The sequence below is a fragment of the Balaenoptera borealis genome (assembly GCF_965194805.1).
Source record: "Balaenoptera borealis genome assembly, chromosome: 2".
NCBI lineage: Eukaryota > Metazoa > Chordata > Mammalia > Artiodactyla > Balaenopteridae > Balaenoptera > Balaenoptera borealis.
Genome location: NC_138867.1, coordinates 162,039,967 through 162,059,125, shown reverse-complemented (window position 1 = coordinate 162,059,125; position 19,159 = coordinate 162,039,967). Strand labels below are relative to the sequence as shown.

The window sequence follows — 19,159 nt, the reverse complement described above, 5'->3', positions numbered from 1 at the left end:
CTATCAATGCACTCAGTATGGGGGGAAAGGAGAGAAGCCAAGAAGATTCCAGTGTATAGAAATAGACACACTGCTTAGAAAGCTAGGCCATCGTGTACATCATCATGTGGCTCACATCACTCTAAGAAGGAATTATACAGAATGATAATGAGTCCAATGGACTCAGATTTTCAAGACAGATTTCTTCTGGATGAAGAACAGAGGAGAAAATGGATTTACAAAGGAACTGTACTGTATAGCACAGGGAACTCTGCTCAATATTCGGTAATAACTGAAATGGGAAAAGAACTTGAAAAAGAATAGTTACATATATATGTATAATTGAATCACTTTGCTGTACACCTGAAACTAACACAACATTGTAAATCAACTATACTCCAATATAAAATAAAAATTTTTTAAAAATAAAAAATAAATTAGACCTGCAAACAAACTGGGATTACCAAAAAAAAAAAAAATCCTACAGACAACAAAAGGAGGTCTTCGAATTGTTTGGATAAACATATCAATCTGATAGAGTTTTCTTACAATATACCACAAAAGTCTTTTCTGAGCCTATGCAACATTTTATCACCTACATGGACGTATAAAGAATATATTCATGGGCATCCCCAGTGGCACAGTGGTTAAGAATCCACCTGCTAATGCAGGGGACATGGGTTTGAGCCCTGGTCCGGGAAGATCCCACATGCCGCGGAGCAACTAAGCCTGTGCGCCACAACTACTGAGCCTGCGCTCTAGAGCCCGCGAGCCACAACTACTGAGCCCGCGCTCTAGAGCCCGCGAGCCACAACTACTGGGCCCGCGTGCTGCAACTACTGAAGCCCACACACCACAACTACTGAAGCCTGTGCGCCTACAGCCCGTGCTCCACAACAAGAGAAGCCACCGCAATGAGAAGCCTGTGCACAGCAACAAAGAGTAGGCCCCGCTCGCCGCAACTAGAGAAAGCCCACGGGCAGCAACGAAGACCCAACACAGCCAAAAATAAATAAATAAATTTACTTTTTTTTTAAAAAGAATATATTCATAAGGGTTGAAGGCATAAAACTGAAGGAGATAAACAGACTAAATCAAGTGTCAAAAGATTCTCAAAGATTAGAGTCATTGGCTGAATTTAGCAAAGTAAAGTGTATATTAACACCTATTAATATATGCATGGTATATAACACTTCATGGGTTCCAAGGTGCTTTTATACACATTACATCATTTCACAACCCCCCCAAAGTAACTATTATACCCTGTCTACAGATGAGGAAACTGAGGGTTAGTGAGTTTTCCCAATACCACATTTCAGGGAGGGCCAAGAACAGAACATTAATCACCTTCTAATCATCTCTCTTGCAACTAGATCCAAAATTCCAAAGAGTACAAGTATGGAGGAAAAATGAGTGTAGAAAAACAACTGCCATCAGAAAAATTAATCAGGGCAAGTAAGAATAATGGGAGGAACAGCAATATTTCACCGAGGAAAATAAGATTTGGGGGCTGTCAAATATAGGCTCCCAATAGCTAAAAAATCATCCTGCTGAAGGAGGATTACACTTGTTCAATACGGCCCAAGCTAATCTTAACCAGCAAATACGATAAGTAGCCAAATTCTGGTTCAAGGAAAGAGGGTCAAAACTGTCCAAGCCATTCATGCATCTTAATTGGACATATCTGACCATAAGCTGAATAAATCCATTTGCCAGACTTTGTAGGAAATTTTCATCAAACGAACAGCTGGGCTTTATCAAATGAGACTCTACATCTGCATCAGACATTGTTTCAAAATATACACATAAACTTCTAGAGGAAGGTGGTTCTAATTTCACAATTATAAAATTAGGAATGAATTTAAAGTAAAACACAGGAAAAATTCTTTCTCAATGAAGATAGATATGTAGGTACAGAGAAGGTTTTTTCTAGGCATTTTTATTATTCATATTCAAACAAAAGGAAACATATAAAGTATATAATAAGCACCCATGTACCAGCAAATTAAACAGAAGTAAATCTGCCTCCAGGTATCATAAATATATTTCAAATATAAATATGTATCTATATGTTATGAACTATGTTAAATTACACACAAACGCATTACCCATCGTAAGAATGAGAATTACCTGAACTATTTAAGATACTCATATATTCTTCCTTATCCCAACCCTCTTCCCTTCCCTACCTCCAGAAGAAATAACTTTGCTGAATTTTTATCCTAAATATTCCCTTGCCCTAAAACGAAAAGAATAATGTGTGTCACTGTGTGACTATACCACAACTTACTAACTCAATCATTCTGTCAATAAACATTTGCAAAGTATTTCCTCAGTTCTGTTTTGGTTTTTTCCTTAATCCAAACAAGGTTACTATGAGCATTCTTACATACATCCTGGAGTTCATCTACAGTATATGTATCTGGCAGGGTACCCTTATGTTTAGTAAGTGCTTTCCAAAATAGTTGTACCTATTTAAAAACCCAACAGCACTGTGTGAGAAATTCAGTTGCCACATTTACCAACACCTGATACTGTCAGACTTCTTAATTTTTGCGAACACAGCTTACAATGCTAAGTATAAAATGGTTTCTTAATCTGGTCTTCTTTTACATTCCACTGACTACAGTGAGGGTACATAACTTTTCATATTTATTTGCCATGTGTATTTCCTCTTATATAAATTTTATTAACACATACACAGGTTGTACGAAAACATGCATCCTGACCTAAGATACGGGTGCATGCATAAACACCAAAGCAAGCGTTTAGTTCTGCGAGAGAATGGAGGGGAATACTCTCAAGAAAAGACATGCCAAAGAACTTTGACTCTGTTTGAAATTTTACTTCCCAAGTTGAGTAATTACCATTATTTATTATGTTATTCTCTATGCTTTTTGAATCTCACAAATAATTAAATTATAAAATGTAAAAAGATAATATAAATGCACGGTCAACAAGCAAGCACCCAGCGGACTTCCCTGGCTGTCCAGTGGTTAAGACTATACTTTCCAATGCAGGAGGTACAGGTTCAATCCCTGGTCAGGGAGCTAAAATCCCACATGCCTCGCAGCCAAAAAACCAAAACATCAAACAGAAGCAATACTGTAACAAATTCAATAAAGACTTTAAAAATGGTCCACATCCAAAAAAAAAAAAAAAAAAATCTTAAATAAAAAGGTACACTTTAAAAACAAACAAACAAGCAAGCAGCCAGGACCACTCTTGAAAAAGTGTTCAAAGGAGTTCTTGGGGAACCAAGAATTAAATGAAATGTAAACCTTGGGAACAGGTAAGCCATGGTGCTACAAACAGTGGTAAACATTAAATTCACTTAAACACAGAAATAAAGGCTAAACAATATGAATCACGATTACAGAAAAGACTGTTTCCCCTTCAAAAAGCAACACAATGTAAGTATGAAAAGCACTGTGGACTCAGCAAAAGACAACAAAGCTTACCAACAAAAATCAGGAAGGGGGATTCTAAACAAACTAAGTATTTTTCATAAAAAGCAGTCAAAGAAACAGAGGCAGATAAATGGAACAGACCAGAAACAGGCCCAGATTTAAACGACAATTTATTTTTGGCATTTCAAATCAGGAGGAAAAAGGTAGATTATTTAATAAATATTATAATGATGACTGGCCACATAGAAGAAGAAAAAGCTGAATCATTAAAGCCAATATATAAATTTTATAAAACAATTTTCAGGTATAAAGAAAAAAGAAACTTTAAATGTACCAGAAGAAAGCATGCGTGAATTACTTAATAACCGTGGTGGGCATAAGGAGTTTCTGAGCATGACTGAAAATTGAGAGGACACAGAGGAAAGGACAACTAAATTTGACACATAAATTCTAAAACAAATACCATAAAGGAAGTAAAAAAGAAAATGACAAACAAGAAAATATATTTGTAAAACATGAGGAAAGAGGCCAATTCACTTACTAGGGAACCCCTATAAATCAATAAGGGAAAAAAATAAACCATCTAATAGAAAAATGTAGAAACGACATGAATATGTAGCTTCAAAACGAAGAAAACCCTATGAAAAAATGCTTAACATGCACTCAAATTTAAATAAATATTAAGCAAGAAAGTAGATATTTTTGGAACTTCCCTGGTGGCGCAGTGGTTAAGAATCCACCTGCCAATGCAGGGGACACGGGTTCGAGCCCTGTTCCGGGAAGATCCCACATGCCGCGGAGCAACTAAGCCTGTGTGCCACAACGACTGAGCCTGCGCTCTAGAGCCCGCAAGCCACAACTACTGAGCCTGTGCGCCTAGAGCCTGTGCTCCGCAACAAGAGAAGCCACTGCAATGAGAAGCCTGTGCACCGCAACGAAGAGTAGCCCCTGCTCGCTGCAACTACAGAAAACCCACGCACAGCAACAAAGACCCAACGCAGCCATAAATAAATAAATAAATAAATAAATAAATAAATAAATAAATAAATGGGGGCACGGAGAGAGAGGAAGAAAGGGAGGGAGGGAGGGAGGGAAGGAGGGAGGGAGGAAGGAAGGAAGGAAGAAAGAAGGTATTTTTAAATTATCTACCAGGTCACTGGAAATTTTTAAAGGTTTGGCAACAAATGTCTGATGAAGCTGTGCAGAAACTCATCTTAATATATAAAAGCACAAGCTTTTTAGAGAACTGGGCATCCATCAGTTTTTTTAGATGCATACAATATCAATTCATGAATGAGGTATGTTTAGTCGTTAATTGTTATGCTACTATATCAAATATATAAACAAGAAAAAACCCTATAAATATCTACTTATACAGCTATATATAGGACATCAGTTAATTATGGTGCAAGTAAGACACCGAAAACCAAGCAGACATTAAAAACAATGAGATAAAGCTACATATAAAAAGACACAAAAATACGTTTATTTTTAAACGAATAAAAAAGTATGATCCCACTTGTCTTTTTTTAAAAATGGTGTGTAACATACGTATGCCTATATATGCATAGATATTTTATAGAAGAGTATACAAATAATTATTAACAAGTTACATCTCTAAGGAGCTGCACTGAGAGGGTCAAAGGATGAGAAAAGATAAGTTCATTTCATATGTTTTTGTACTTTTGAATTTTTTTTTACCTTGAACATATATTACTTTCATAATTTAAAACTAGCTAATTTTTTAATCCACATTGTCATTTCTTAGTGTCTTTTCTTTACTTGAGGTATAACTGACATGTAACACTGTGTAGTTTCAGGTGTACAACATAATGATTCAGTATTTGTTTATACTGCAAAATATCACCACAAGTAAGTCTAGTTAACATCTGTTACCATATATAGTTATGAAATTTCTTTTCCTGTGATGAGAACTTCTAAGATCTACTCTCTTAGCAACTTTCAAACATGCAGTACAGTACTGTTAACTATATTTAGTCACCATGCCATACGTAACATCACCAGGACTTAATTATTTTATAACTGCAAGTTTGCACCCTTTGACCCCCTTCTTAGTGCATTAAAATCTAGATTTTAAAACAGTTGAGTACATTTGCTCAATATTTCAAATATTTCAAAACAAATATATTTCAAATATACTAGTGATTCTACATTCTGCATAAAAATTAGACAAAAAAAGTTTCAGAGGCTAAACTTTTACAATGATTGTACAACACTCTCCCCCAAAGTATACTTCAGAATTATTTTTTCTATTAAAAAAATAATTGTGGGCACACTAAAAGTGAGTAGCAAAGTTACAGCAACAACCTACAGTGGGAATAACCCAGGGATTTACAGCAAGCCAAAACATTAATACACATTGACCAAGAAAAAAAAAGAATACTCAAGTGTATAACACGTTTTGCAAAGCTCATGTGTTTCAAAGTTCCCAATTAAAAAGCAATATAGGGACTTCCCCGGTGGTCCACTGGTTAAGAATCCGCCTTCCAGTGCAGGGGACATGGGTTCGATCCCTGGTCGGGGGAATAAGATCCCACATGCCACGGGGCAACTAAGCCCACGTGCCTCAACTAGAGAGCCCGTGTGCTGCAAACTACAGAGCCCATGCGCTCTGGAGCCCATGCGCCACAACTAGGGAGAGAAAACCCACGAGCCACAACTAGAGAGAAGCCCGCGCGCCGCAACGAAAAGCTTGTGCGCCGCAACGAAAGATCCCATATGCTGCAACTAAGACCTGACGCAGTCAAAAACAAACGAAAAAACAAAAAGCAATATAGGGGAAGTTTCTACAAGCTAAACACAGTCTAACCATATATCCAGCCATCATGCTCCTAGGTATTTACCCAAATGAGTTAAAAACTTGTGCCCCCACAAAAACCTGTATGGGAATGTTTATAGCAGCTTTATTCATAATTGATAAAAATTGGAAGCAACCAAGATGTCCTTCTGCAGGTAATTACATAAACAAACTATAGTACATCAGACAGCAGAATATTATTCAGCGATAAAAAGAAGTGAGTTATTAAGCCATGAAATGAAATGGAGGAATTTTAAATGCATATAGTAAGTAAAAGAAATAAGTCCTGGAAAGGGTGCATACTGTATGATTCCAAATACATGACATTCTGGAAAAGGCAAAACTGTAAACAGTAAAAACATCCGTGGTAGCGAGCTGGGAGAGCGATGAATAGGTAGAACACAGAGATCTTTAGGCCAGTGAAGATATTCTGTATGACGCTGTAATGGTGGATTCATGTCATTATACATTCAGCAAAACCCACAGAACTGTACAAGACAAAGAGTGAAACCTACTGTAAGCTACAGGCTTTAGTTAAAAATAATGTACCAATATCGGTTCATCAATTTTAACACATGTACCACACCAATGCAAGATGTTAATAACGGGAAACTGTGGGCAGGGAGTAAATGGGAAAATGCCCTAAAAATAAAGTCTGTTAATTTAACAACAACAACAAGAAAGCAATAGGGGGCATCTCAAAGGCATAGGGAAGGGAAGAGCCCAGCGGAAGGTGCTCGGCTGGGGGTTGTAGTTAAGGTGGGACAAAACCAGGTGACAAGCAAGGAGGAAGGGGGAAGGCCCGCACCACAGCAAACACAGCACTCGTGTGGCCAGGGAGGGGCTGCTGACCCCGTGCTCCTCTTGGGGAGCTCACAGCGAGCCATTTGTTTGTGTTCTCCGCACTCACGCATTCTCCAAGTCTTGGGAACTGGAACATTTCTCTCTCCCGGCTCAGAAATGATCAGTGGAAAAGGAACCAAAACAAGTACCTCATTATGTGTCAAGATTAATCTGGGAAAACTGTGGGCTGTTGACTGAACTGCTTCTCTTCATCGGCTGGTGCTCCAGCTTTAAAAGTTCCCAGGAGACAACCTGAAATCCAGAGTCTTCTCAAAATAGAAAAGAGTGGGGGTTAATTCTGAATACATCACCAAACAGTAAGAGCCTCAAGCCTTTGGAAAGAGCCCAAAGGCCAAAAGCAAGACCTGCAGAGCTCTGTCCACACTGGTGGGTAACCTGATGATTATCTAACAAATTCAGCATGTGTCTACCAGAGTTCCAGAAGAGTGAGAAACCTTGGGATTCGTCTGAGTTAGAACAATCTTTGATTACAGCTGAGTCACCTCTGTGTTCTTAATACAAGTAAGACCTGGGGTCTTTTCACTGTGTCTGTTCATGTGATAAGTGTCGCCCTCCAGTGTGAAATGGAAGGACGCCCTTGTTCTGTGGGGAAGACAACTGTGGAAGAAGGAGCTATGAGTACGGAGAGAGCCACCTAGAATGCCCCCTCCAAACCCGTCGGCAGAAGGCCTCTTCCTGGGGGCCTCTAACAGATCCTGAATGCTGCAGAAGCCCCAGAGGCTTGGGATCTGGGACCTTCCAGGAACTCAAGATCTCTCTTGCTGAGGTCCTTTCCATCATCACATGGACCAAAGTCTTCACCAAAGCCTTTGTGCTTCTCACCGTCTTCCCTACCAGGAAGCTCCACACGCCAGCCAACTATCTCACTGGCTCCCTGGCCAAGACCAATCTCTTGGCTTTCATCTTGGTCATAGCCATCTGCATCACATATACCATCACCCACACCTGGAACTTTGGCCAAATCCTATGTGACATCTGGCTGTCTTCTGGAATCACGTGCTGTGTGCATCTCTGCATCACTGCTGTGGACGTGTACTGGCCATCACCAACATCCTGTAGTACAATAAATGCCAGATATGCGGCCTCCACAGTCACCACTGTCTGGGCCATTTCATCTCCATCCTGTCGCTCTTCTCCCAGATCTCCTACATGATCTACTCCACAGATGGTGCCTTCTACATCCTGTCCGTGCGGCTCATCACCTTTCACACGGCCTCCGGAAGCCACCATATCACCACAGCCCAGCTCATCAGAGTTCACTCTACTCCCTCAACCCCCAGTCTCGCACTCAGCCAGCTCCCCTCTGTCAACCACCTGAAAATCAAGCTTGCTCATAGAATCCTGGAGCAAGGGGATGTTTGCACCTCAAGAAAGGAAAGCCATAATAAAAATAACTATAGCTCTCTTGAGAACCTTTAACTGCCTCTAAACTTACTGTGTTTTCTGGTTTATTTTATGCGGATCCAAAAATTAAAGCTATTTCTATTTTATCAGCAAACAATGGTCCAGGAAACACATCACGAACGTTGAGTCTAATGATGTTAGTACAGCAACTTCTACAACAAAATAAGTAGGCAGAAAGCACTGAAGGCTCTAAGCACTGAAAATGACAGGTATAGAGGCATTATCTTAAAAGAAGCAATAATAATCTAAACCAGTTTTGAAAGTACCCGTGCTACCTATTTGATAACTGTTTTAAGACAAATCAAAGTCTATAACATGACAAATTAGTGAGGCAGCTAGTGTACTAAAAAGAGCACAATTACCGGCCCTCTAGAGCCTACTCCACTGGCCCTCCACGGCGAAAGGCAAAGAGACTAGACAAAGCATAATACACGTCATATTTGTATGATGTCCTGTAGTGTCAAAAAGCTTGAACACATACTACTAATTCTCCCAACAGGAAAGTTGTTGTCATGGGAAAAGCTGCATTTTGGAATAAGACCAACCTTGTGACAAAACCTGAAGCTACCACTTTTTTAGCTAAACAAATTTGTACAAATTTGAACCTCCCTTATGATGTAATATGTCTCGGACTTTGTTGGTTTGGGGCTTGTTTTTGTTTTGGGGGCGGGAAAGGGGAGCATGGGAGAATGGATACCAAGGTATAAAAGTGTTTTATTAGTGAGTACTGAAATAACTTAATGGATTGGGACTAACATTTTTCTATTTCCTTTAAGAAATGGGAGAAGATAGTTCAGAGTATATTTTGTGAAAATTTTGTTTTAGCTGTACCTCTAAGCATGTATACTATACGTTGACACAGATGAATGTAACATATATTTCTTATTATGTGTCATGGCCTAAAAATTTAGCCACTGATTATAACAGAGCAATCAAGATCTAAAACCCACTACCAAAAAGTTGCAAGTATTAAACAACATTACAGATATAAAGTGGCTAACATAAGTGCTGCCACTCTATTTTTACAAACTATGATTATTCCAGGACAATGAGGCATTATTTCTAACTTCAAACCCCTGTTCACAGTTATTAAAAACTTTTTTTAATGTTTATCTAGTTAAAAATAAGACGTGCATTAGTTTGAAACAACCTTTGGGTTCTAACCAATGTACTTGTGACTTGGCAAAATCCACCAACATTACAAATGCATATCCTTTCACCCAGCAATTCTACTTTAAGTAATTTACCTAGAAATATACTTCACATATGAATAAACTAAATATGCACATTTTTAAAATGCAGCATCATTTTACATAACAGCAGAAACTTTAAGCAGACTGTCCATCAGTGGAAACCTTGTAATAAACCGTAGCACATCCACACAGGTGCTGTTGGTAACAATGAAGAAGCCCCGGAAGAAGTTTCAAAATATATTAATGGGAAAAAAGGAAAGGAAAGGAAAGGAAAGGGAAATAAAGGAATGGTAACATTTGTGTTTAGAGAAACATTTTTGCTTTATATGGATTATGCATAAAATGTTTATGGAAGAACACAGAAAGAGGTAAACAGAAAAAAAGAGAATACGTATTTGCCTGTGTATATGTAAACTGTGCCTGGAAGCGTATACAAGAAACGGGTAAGGGGAAGTGAGCAGTTGGGGGTAAGGTGAGAAGAACATATGTATAAAAATGTAAAGCAAAGTAGCATCCACTAACAAGATACTACAGTCACCCATCTAGAGTGATCAAATTTTTATGTTTACTCATTGAAAGCAAATGAAAACCAAATTAACAGAGGACAAATATTGAACATGGTCCTCTGTACACAAAAGAAAAGCTGAATTTGAGGTTTAGTGAAGAGAGTTTTATTCCTGGGCTATTGTTAGAGGTTAAAAATAAACTGGGACAATGTCAAATATTTCTGATCTATCCCCTCAGTGGAGAAGAACAATAAATACCAGTGTCTACTGTAACTATTATCTCAAAGGTACCCTTTAATTTAGCTAAAAGCGGGAGGGGAAGACAATTATTAGTACTTCCCTTATTTATTACAGTGTTAGCCTCTTTCCAGTTATGATTAAGGTAAAATAGGAAAGAAAGTCTTCCTTTCCTTGACATATGTAGATTAGATGTCATTATAGTAGCATGTGTTTCTATTCAAAATTGCAGTCTTGCAAGAATCCCGGCCCACGTACTACACTAATTCATGGCCCTACAGTTGCCATACAAGACAGAAGATTAGGAGAGGTAGAAGAAGGCCAATGCAAATACTCTGGCAATTTACAAGGCACTTTTCAGAGACAGTAGCATGGAAAATACTACTGAAGATACCAAACAGTGTTTACTTTGCAAGTTTAAAAACTGAATATACAGAACAGTTTTCACAATCTACCTCCTGCAGCAATGGTTTCAATTACGACCTGCAAAAATATAAACAGAGGAATGAGAGAGAAACTCTGATAGCACTTAGGTACAACTCAGTGGTAGGAATGAGGACGTGGGTCTGATGCGGGACCCTGGGCTCAGAACACCTGCACCTCACCTTCTTCTGAAGGACATTAACTTTCCGCTCCTTCACATCCAGCATGTCCTTGAGGTCATGGATCTCTCCAGCTTGTGTCCCCTTCTCCTCAGCCATGTCCTGGATTTGTTTTGTCTTTTTATTCAGCATGGTTTCCTTCTCTTCCAAACGCAACCGCAGAGCATCCACCTAAGAATATAACATTTTTACAAATGATTAACTGAAAAGAAAGGAACGTAATTCCTTCCAAATAGATGTGTACAGTTGCCTAAATGATACTTTTAGAGTAAACTTTCATTAGAATCAAATAAAATACCACTCTAAATACAACTGTGACTATTTAGAAATGAAACCCTAAAATTTTGTGAGCACTTCCATGATAAAATAACATTTACATCTGTTAAATTACGGTGTAATCAAAATAAACAGATCTGAATAAAGGGGACAAAATTGGAGAATTTATATAAAGGGGTTGAGTTGAGCTTTGCTACTTCTATAAAAGTGGTATAATCTATTATGTTTCTCAAATTTAGAATCATTTGGAGGATTTAAACAGAATGCCAGGCCAAGCCACCAGTTTCTAATTTGGCAGGGTTGGGGCTCAAGAATCAATATTTCTAACAAGTTCCCAAGTGATGCTACACTGCTTTAGAAAATCTAAAAGTAGAAAGGAAACCGTAAGCGTCACCAAACATGACACTTGCTGTATCAGAGAATACAATCTAGCTGCAGCTGACAATCCCATAATGCACTTAGAGATCTGTAAGGCAAAGCAAGGTCTACTTTCAGATCTCAAGACTAGTCAGCTAAAGCTTGGTATCCAGGTACCTTTATCACCAAAGTTTCATACCATCCATTAGATATAACTTTAAAATAATTAGAAATCTAATATAAGTACTTATGTTTTCTTCCAGTTTTGAGATACAACTGACATACGGCACTGTGTAAGTTGAAAGTGTACAGCATAATTATTTGACTTCCATGCGTCATGAAGTGATTATCACAGTAAGTTTTATGAACATCCATTGTCTCATACAGATACAAAATTAAAGAAATAGAAAACAACCTTTTCCTCATGACGAGAACTCTTAGGATTTTCTCCCTTAAGGACTTTCACATACAACACACAGCTGTGCTGATTATCTTTATCCTGTTGTGCACCGCACCCCAGTACTTATTTACCTGATATCTGGACGTTTGTACCTTTTGACTGTCTTCATCCAATCTCCCCTCCCCTGATTCCTCACCTCTGGTAACCACATATCTGGTCTCTTGTTCTGTTTGTTTTTCAAGTATAACTGACCTACAGCCCTATGTTACTTCCTGAAACACAGCAGTGTAAGTTGATTTTACTATACATTTCAAAAAGTCTATTACAATACGTCACCACACAATAATATTCCATAGTTACTGACTGTACTCCCCACACTGTACATTTCATCCCCTTGACTCATTTATTTTTATAACTGGAAGTTTGTCCCTCTTAATCTCCCTCACCTATTTCTTTCCTCTCCCCATCCTCCTCTCCTCTGGCAACTACCTGTTTGTTCTCTATATCTATAATTCTGTTTCAGTTTTGCTATGTTTGTTCATTGGCTTTTTAAGATCCCACATAGACGCGAAATCACACAGTATTTGGCTTTCTCTGTCTGGCTTACTTCACTTATTAGCATAATGTCCTCAAGGCCCATCCATGTTGTCACAAACAGTAGGATTTCCTTCTTTCTCATGGCTGAATAATAATATACACATACACAGACAACATCTTCTTTATCCATTCATCCACTGATGGACACTTAGGTTGCTTCCATATCTTGGTTCATTAATGCTGTAATGAACATAGGGGTATATGTGTCTCTTATAATTAGTGTTTTTGTTTTCTTCAGATAAATACCCCAGAGTGAACTGCTGGATCATACAGCAGTTCTACTTTTAATTTTTTGAGGAATCTCCATACTGTTTTCCATAGTGGCTGCACCAACTTACATTCCTACCAACAGTGCACAAGGATTCCCTTTTCTCCACAGACCACAGACTCACCAGCACTTGTTATTTGCTGGCTTTTGGATAATAGCCACTCTGACAGGTGTGAGGTGATATCTCATTGTAGTTTTGATTTGCATTTCCCTGATGATTAGTGATGTTGAGCATCTTTTCACGTGCCTGGTGGCCATCTGTATGTCTTCTTTGGAAAAATGTCTACTCAGATCCTCTGCCCATTTTTTAATCAAGTTTTTTTTTTTTTGATGTTGAATTGTATGAGTTCTTTGTATATTTTGGACCCCTTATTGAATACATTATCTGCAAATATCTTCTCCAATTCAGTAGGTGGTCCTTTTGTTTTGTTAATAGTTTCCTTTGCTGTGCAAAAACTATGTAGTTTGATGTGGTCCCACTTGTTTAGTTTTGCCTGTTTCCCTTGCCTGAGGAGACATATCCAAAAAAAATTACTAAGACCGATATTGAAGAGGGTACTGCCTATGTTTTCTTCTAGAAGTTTTATGGTTTCAGGTCTCACATTTAAGTCTTTAATCCATTTTGGTTTTTTGGTTATTTTCTTAAATTAATTTATTTATTTTTGACTGTGTTGGGTCTTTGTTGCTGCACGCGGGCTTTCTCTAGTTGCGGCGAGCGGGGGCTACTCTTTGTTGTGGTGCGCGGGCTTCTCATTGTGGCAGCTTCTCTTGTTGTGGAGCACGCGCTCTAGGCACACGGGCTTCAGCAGTTGTGGCACGCGGGCTCTAGAGCGCAGGCTCAGTAGTTGTGGCACACAGGCTTAGTTGCTCCGTGGCATGTGGATCTTCCTGGACCAGGGCTCAAACCTGTGTCCCCTGCATTGGCAGGAGGATTCTTAACCACTGTGCCACTAAGGACGTCCTTTTAATCCATTTTGAACTTGTTTTTGTGCATGGTGTGAGAGAGCAGTCCAGTTTCATTATTTTTCATGTAGCTGCCCAGTTTTCCCAACACCGTTTGTTGAAGAAGCTGTCTTTCCCCCACTGTATATTCTTGGCCCTTTGTCATAGATTAATTGCCCATATAAATGTGGATGCATTTCTGGGCTCTCTATTATGTGCCATTGATCCATGTATCCATTTTTGTGCCAGTACCACACTGTTTTGAATACTGTAGCTTTATAATATAGTTTGAAATCAGGGAGCATGATACCTCCAGCTTTGTTCTTCTTTCTCAAGACTGTTTTGGCTATTTAGGGTCTTTTGTGTTTCCATACAAACTTTAGAATTATTCTAGTTCTATGAAGAATGCCATTGGCATTTTGTACTTATTTTAAAATCTATTCACAGCAAATTTCATTAAACATACTCACACACCAAATTCTTTTGTTTTTTTGCTTTCCCACTAAGGATTTATAATTCAGCAAATAGTTACACATTTGATTACAGAAAAACAGGGAGGTGGGTTTCTTTCTGTTCAACAAAAATGTAACATGAGTCACACATGCAAGCCACTTCTGAAATTTTTAATTTTCTAGCATCCACATTAAAAAATGATAAAGGAACAGGTAAAATTAATTTTAATAATATATTTTATTTAATCTAATATATATACACATTATTGTCATTTCAAACCTGTAGTCTATATAAAAAAACTATTAACAAGCTATTTTACGTTTCTGTTTTGTACTAAGTCCTCAAAGCCCAATGCATATTGTAATTGACACTTATGTCACATCTCAATTTGGACTTGCCATGTTTCAAGTGCTCAATAGCCACATGTGGCTGGTGGCTACACACTGACAGTGCACATCTAAGATAACAAGTACGTTTCTACAGAACATCTTTAATCTTGAACTTGTCCTATATTATTTTTCCTGTCTGAATGTAGAATAACCCAAAAAGAAAAAAATAGGTCGGACTTCCCTGGTGGCGCAGTGGTTAAGAATCCGCCTGCCAATGCAGGGGACACGGGTTCGAGCCCTGGTCCAGGAATTCCCACATGCCGCGGAGCAACTAAGCCCGTGCGCCACAACTACTGAGCCTGCGCTCTAGAGCCCGCAAGCCACAGCTACTGAGCCCGTGTGCCACAACTACTGAAGCCTGTGTGCCTAGAGCCCGTGCTCTGCAACGAGAAGCCACTGCAATGAGAAACCTAAGTTTTTTTAAAAATAGGTAATATGGGTAATGACTCACAGAGAGAATACCAAAACATCAGGAAATATTATTATTACCTTATATCACAACTATATTATTACATCGATAACATATTGAAACTATATTATATCAAAACAATAAGGTATCTGAGAACCAGTACTGTATGTTTAGTGGCACTTACTGCTCAATAAGTATTGTGGAAAATTTCCTAGGAGACCAGTCTCATTTGAGACTGATATAGATAAGCCATCATGTACTTACAAATTATGTTGGACCACGCTGGAGAGGAAAAACATGGAAATAAACAACATTCCACTCTGCTAAACTCTATTTCTCTCAACCACTTCAATGCCACCAGTCTCACCAAGCCAGAAATAGGGGAAGCCGTCTTTTCAGGTCCCATTTATAATTCGTCAGCACAAGTTCCACTGCCCCCTCAATAAACACTCTTGCACCTGGAATTTTCCTCTATTCTACTTTAATTAATGATACAGGGTAAACCTTATTACATTATGGAAAGGTCCGCCTAAGAACTTTCAAACTCTGAAAATCTTATTTCTGAAACACGGTTCTTTCCTTTCTTCTACGCCTACTAAATCTACTCTTTGTCCATAGTATAACCTCTGACCTATCATCTCTAACTTTTTGTTATTCACCTCCATTCTGGTTTTATTTGTTTTTCTCCCAGCCTGAGCAATCATTTCAAATACAGCCTCACATCATCTTTTTTTTTCCAGTCATGTTTATTTTTACAAACCTTTACTTCTGTATTAAACAGTTTTCTCCATTCTACCCTCAGACTTCTGAACCTTCCTGCACATGGTCATGTATATGCTTGCCAAGCACATACACAGTATATCAAAAGTCCTCAGAATTCTATTCTCAAGCATCGTATTTTCTTCCCTTGTATTTTCCCTGTGGAAAATTTCAATTTCCCATGGTAACCGGCAAAACCGGTACTTTGAGAAGAAAGCAGACCCAAGATCTCAAAGCTAAAACTAAGTGATGGAGCATGGATTTAAGATTAAATGGTCTGTCTTCAGATCCTAAGCTCTTAACCACTAATTCTGTAAGATTTCATATATGTAAAATTCTAGAAAATGCAAACTAATTACAGTAACAGAAAGCAGACCGAGGGTTGCCTGGATATGAGGGAGGAAGTGGGGGGGAGAGAAGAATATCAGGGAGAGGCAGAAGAAAGGGGTTACAAAGAGGTACAAGAAAACCTTGGGGACAGGTGTTCTTTATCTTGACCGTGCCATTGGTTTCAGACGTGTATGTGCCGAAACTTACCAAACTGTACATTTTGAATATATGCAGTTTATTTAATGTCAATAAATTTGATTTTTTTAAGTAAGCAAAATTAGAAAGCATGGTATTAGAACAGGAATAAACCAACAGACGTTTGCCACAGAAATGCAAGCCCAGACACACACACTCACACCATTTAGTGACCCATACACATATAAACAGAGGTGACACTGTAATCAGTGAGGAAAGCACAGAGTATCTGATAAACTGTTTTTAGACAACTGGCTACCCATACTGGGGGAGGGGGGAAGAACCCTGACTCATATCATACACAAAAATGAATTCTAGATGAATTAAAGCTTTATATATAGAAAGCAAATCTTCAAAACTTTTAGAAAGAAAGATACTGTTTAAGTATCTTTTAAGACAGGGCAGCATGGAAGGATTTTTTTTTTTTTAAAGACCCAGAAGGGATACATCGTAAAGAAGAAATACTGGTAAAGCCAACTACGTTAAAATTCAAAACTCCTACACGTCATTTACCATCTTAAAATGTTTTAGTATTTTACCTATATTTTAAGTGCCTGAAATAGTTCTTAGTACACATACTACTAAGGAAAATAGAGGCATATTTATACTAACTTTTTTTTTTTAATTTATTTTATTTTATTTATTTTTATTTTTGGCTGTGTTGGGTCTTCGCTGCTGTGCACGGGCTTTCTCTAGTTACAGCGAGCAGGGGCTACTCTTCATCGCAGTGTGTGGGCTTTTCACTGTAGTGGCTTCTCTTGTGGCAGAGCATGGGCTCCAGGCGCACGGGATTCAGCAGTTTTGGCACGCAGGCTCAGTAGCTGTGGCTCGTGAGCTCTAGAGCGCAGGCTCAGCAGTTGTGGCGCACAGACTTTGTTGCTCCACGGCATGTGGGATCTTCCTGGACCAGGGATCGAACCCGTGTCCCCTGTATTGGCAGGCGGATTCTTAACCACTGCGCCACCAGGGAAGTCCCTACACTAGCTTTTTAAAATGTTGATATTTTGTGAACTGGTCAAAATAAATATGATGCAATACTGAACTTCAAGTTTCAAAATGTATGACCATTTACAATCACTCCAAAAAAATTAAATACCTAGGTCTAAATCTAACAAAGCATGTATAGGCTCTGTATGCTGAAAATTACAAACGGCTAATGAAAGCAACTGAAGATCTAAATGAGTTCTTCCCATGAAGAGTATATGAAATGGAAACTTGACATGTGTAAAGATAGCCAATCTACTTAAATTTTTCCTCAAAGATGAGGAAAAAGAAAAGATTACTCAGCAGTGACCAAAAAAAAAAAAAAAGTGTTTTACTGACAAACAGTAGAACTCCATAAGCCAAGCCAAGCGAATCCAAAAGATGTTACATTACAAATTTCCAGTTTTGGTGCCTGAATTCAGCACTAGAGAGCTCAGAGCAAGAATTAAAATCCAATGCAGAACAAAGATGGAATACATGATCACCACTGAGTTCTCCAATGGTCCTTTCTAAAGTGCAAGGTGACAAAATTCCTTAAGTTTCCCCCAGTTTTCCTTCATCTACCTATTAAAATCAGAAACACTCCACTATGCAAAGAAGGAAAAAAGGTCCAGAAGGGAAATGTCAGAACAGACTGAATATTTATTCAATAGGGAGAAAAGAACTGCCACCACAGAGCGAAGATTCTTGTGAATAGGAAATTCAACGACCAGGCTGTCGAGATGCCAGAAGAACTCACTGACCCTTATCCACCTGGCGTTTGTTGAGGCTCAGCTCCAGCCGGCCTACGTGGCTACTAGTCCCATCTGACAGCATCAGATGTGGCTCCTATTAGTGAACCCATTACAGGGCATCCATCAGTCAGGGCGAGTCAAGAGGGAGCTCCTTGAACCCTCTGACCCGCTGCACAGTTAAAGAGGTCAAAGTCTTAGAAAGTACACATGCCAGAAATCTAAAAATAAATAAATCTCATGCCAAGTCATTTCTACCTAATTCCTACATTCTAGTTTGTATTCTGTATACTATATATTCCACTTCTAATATGTATTCTATATATCCCAATAACCACAAGCAAAAGAACAAAGCAACTCACCTTAAAAACATTTTACCCAATACCCTTGAAATACACTATTAAATTCTTATTGCAGAAGTCAAAAGCCCAGACATTTAAACCTGTAGATAAGCTTGAACTGCCTTGTCTCTCAGTTCTTCTCAGCATTAATTTCAGAAAAATGAAAGGCTTTCCATCTGTGGGTCAGGAATCAGAATACAGCAGGAAAACGTCCCTCATCACTTCTAAGTGTTTCTCATTCTGATGGGACCAATGTCTCAGGATAATAACTGTGAGGCCTCATATTGCTGCTTCTTTACCAAAAGTACCCAGATGCCCCAGCTGCACTTTTACGTTAGATCCCTGACTCTGCTAAGTGACCTGGAAATGGGCCTGCACGAACCACTCATAAATACCCGCATGCCGATTTGAGGGAATGTCAGGTATGAGACCCACAAGAATTGGTGACTGAAAAAGGTAAAGAATGAAAACTCCTGTTATAAACATACAAACCTTTGGTGTTACTGCAGTGGGAAATGCAGGTTTTGATATTAAAAATATTTCGTATCACAAATATTAGCCACAGAAACTACCCAAGCCCACAGTCTAATTACTAAGTGATCTTTTCAATTCAAATCACCTGTGTACACTTTTTCTTGATCTGCTTTTTCATGCAATGCAGAATTTAAATGGGCTAGTCTGGAGAGCTGAGATAAAAATAACCACAAAAACCACT

The 19,159-nt window shown here is 38.6% G+C and overlaps 1 protein-coding gene across 1 annotated transcript in view; it reads right to left on the bottom strand.

Moving 5' to 3' along the window:
- The window catches only part of LOC309623750 (ELKS/Rab6-interacting/CAST family member 1-like), a 191,751-nt gene that overhangs the window by 66,195 nt on the left and 106,397 nt on the right, over window positions 1–19,159 (bottom strand). The window contains 1 exon segment of the mRNA XM_082380889.1: window positions 11,017–11,184. Coding sequence (XP_082237015.1) covers window positions 11,017–11,184 — 168 coding nt within the window.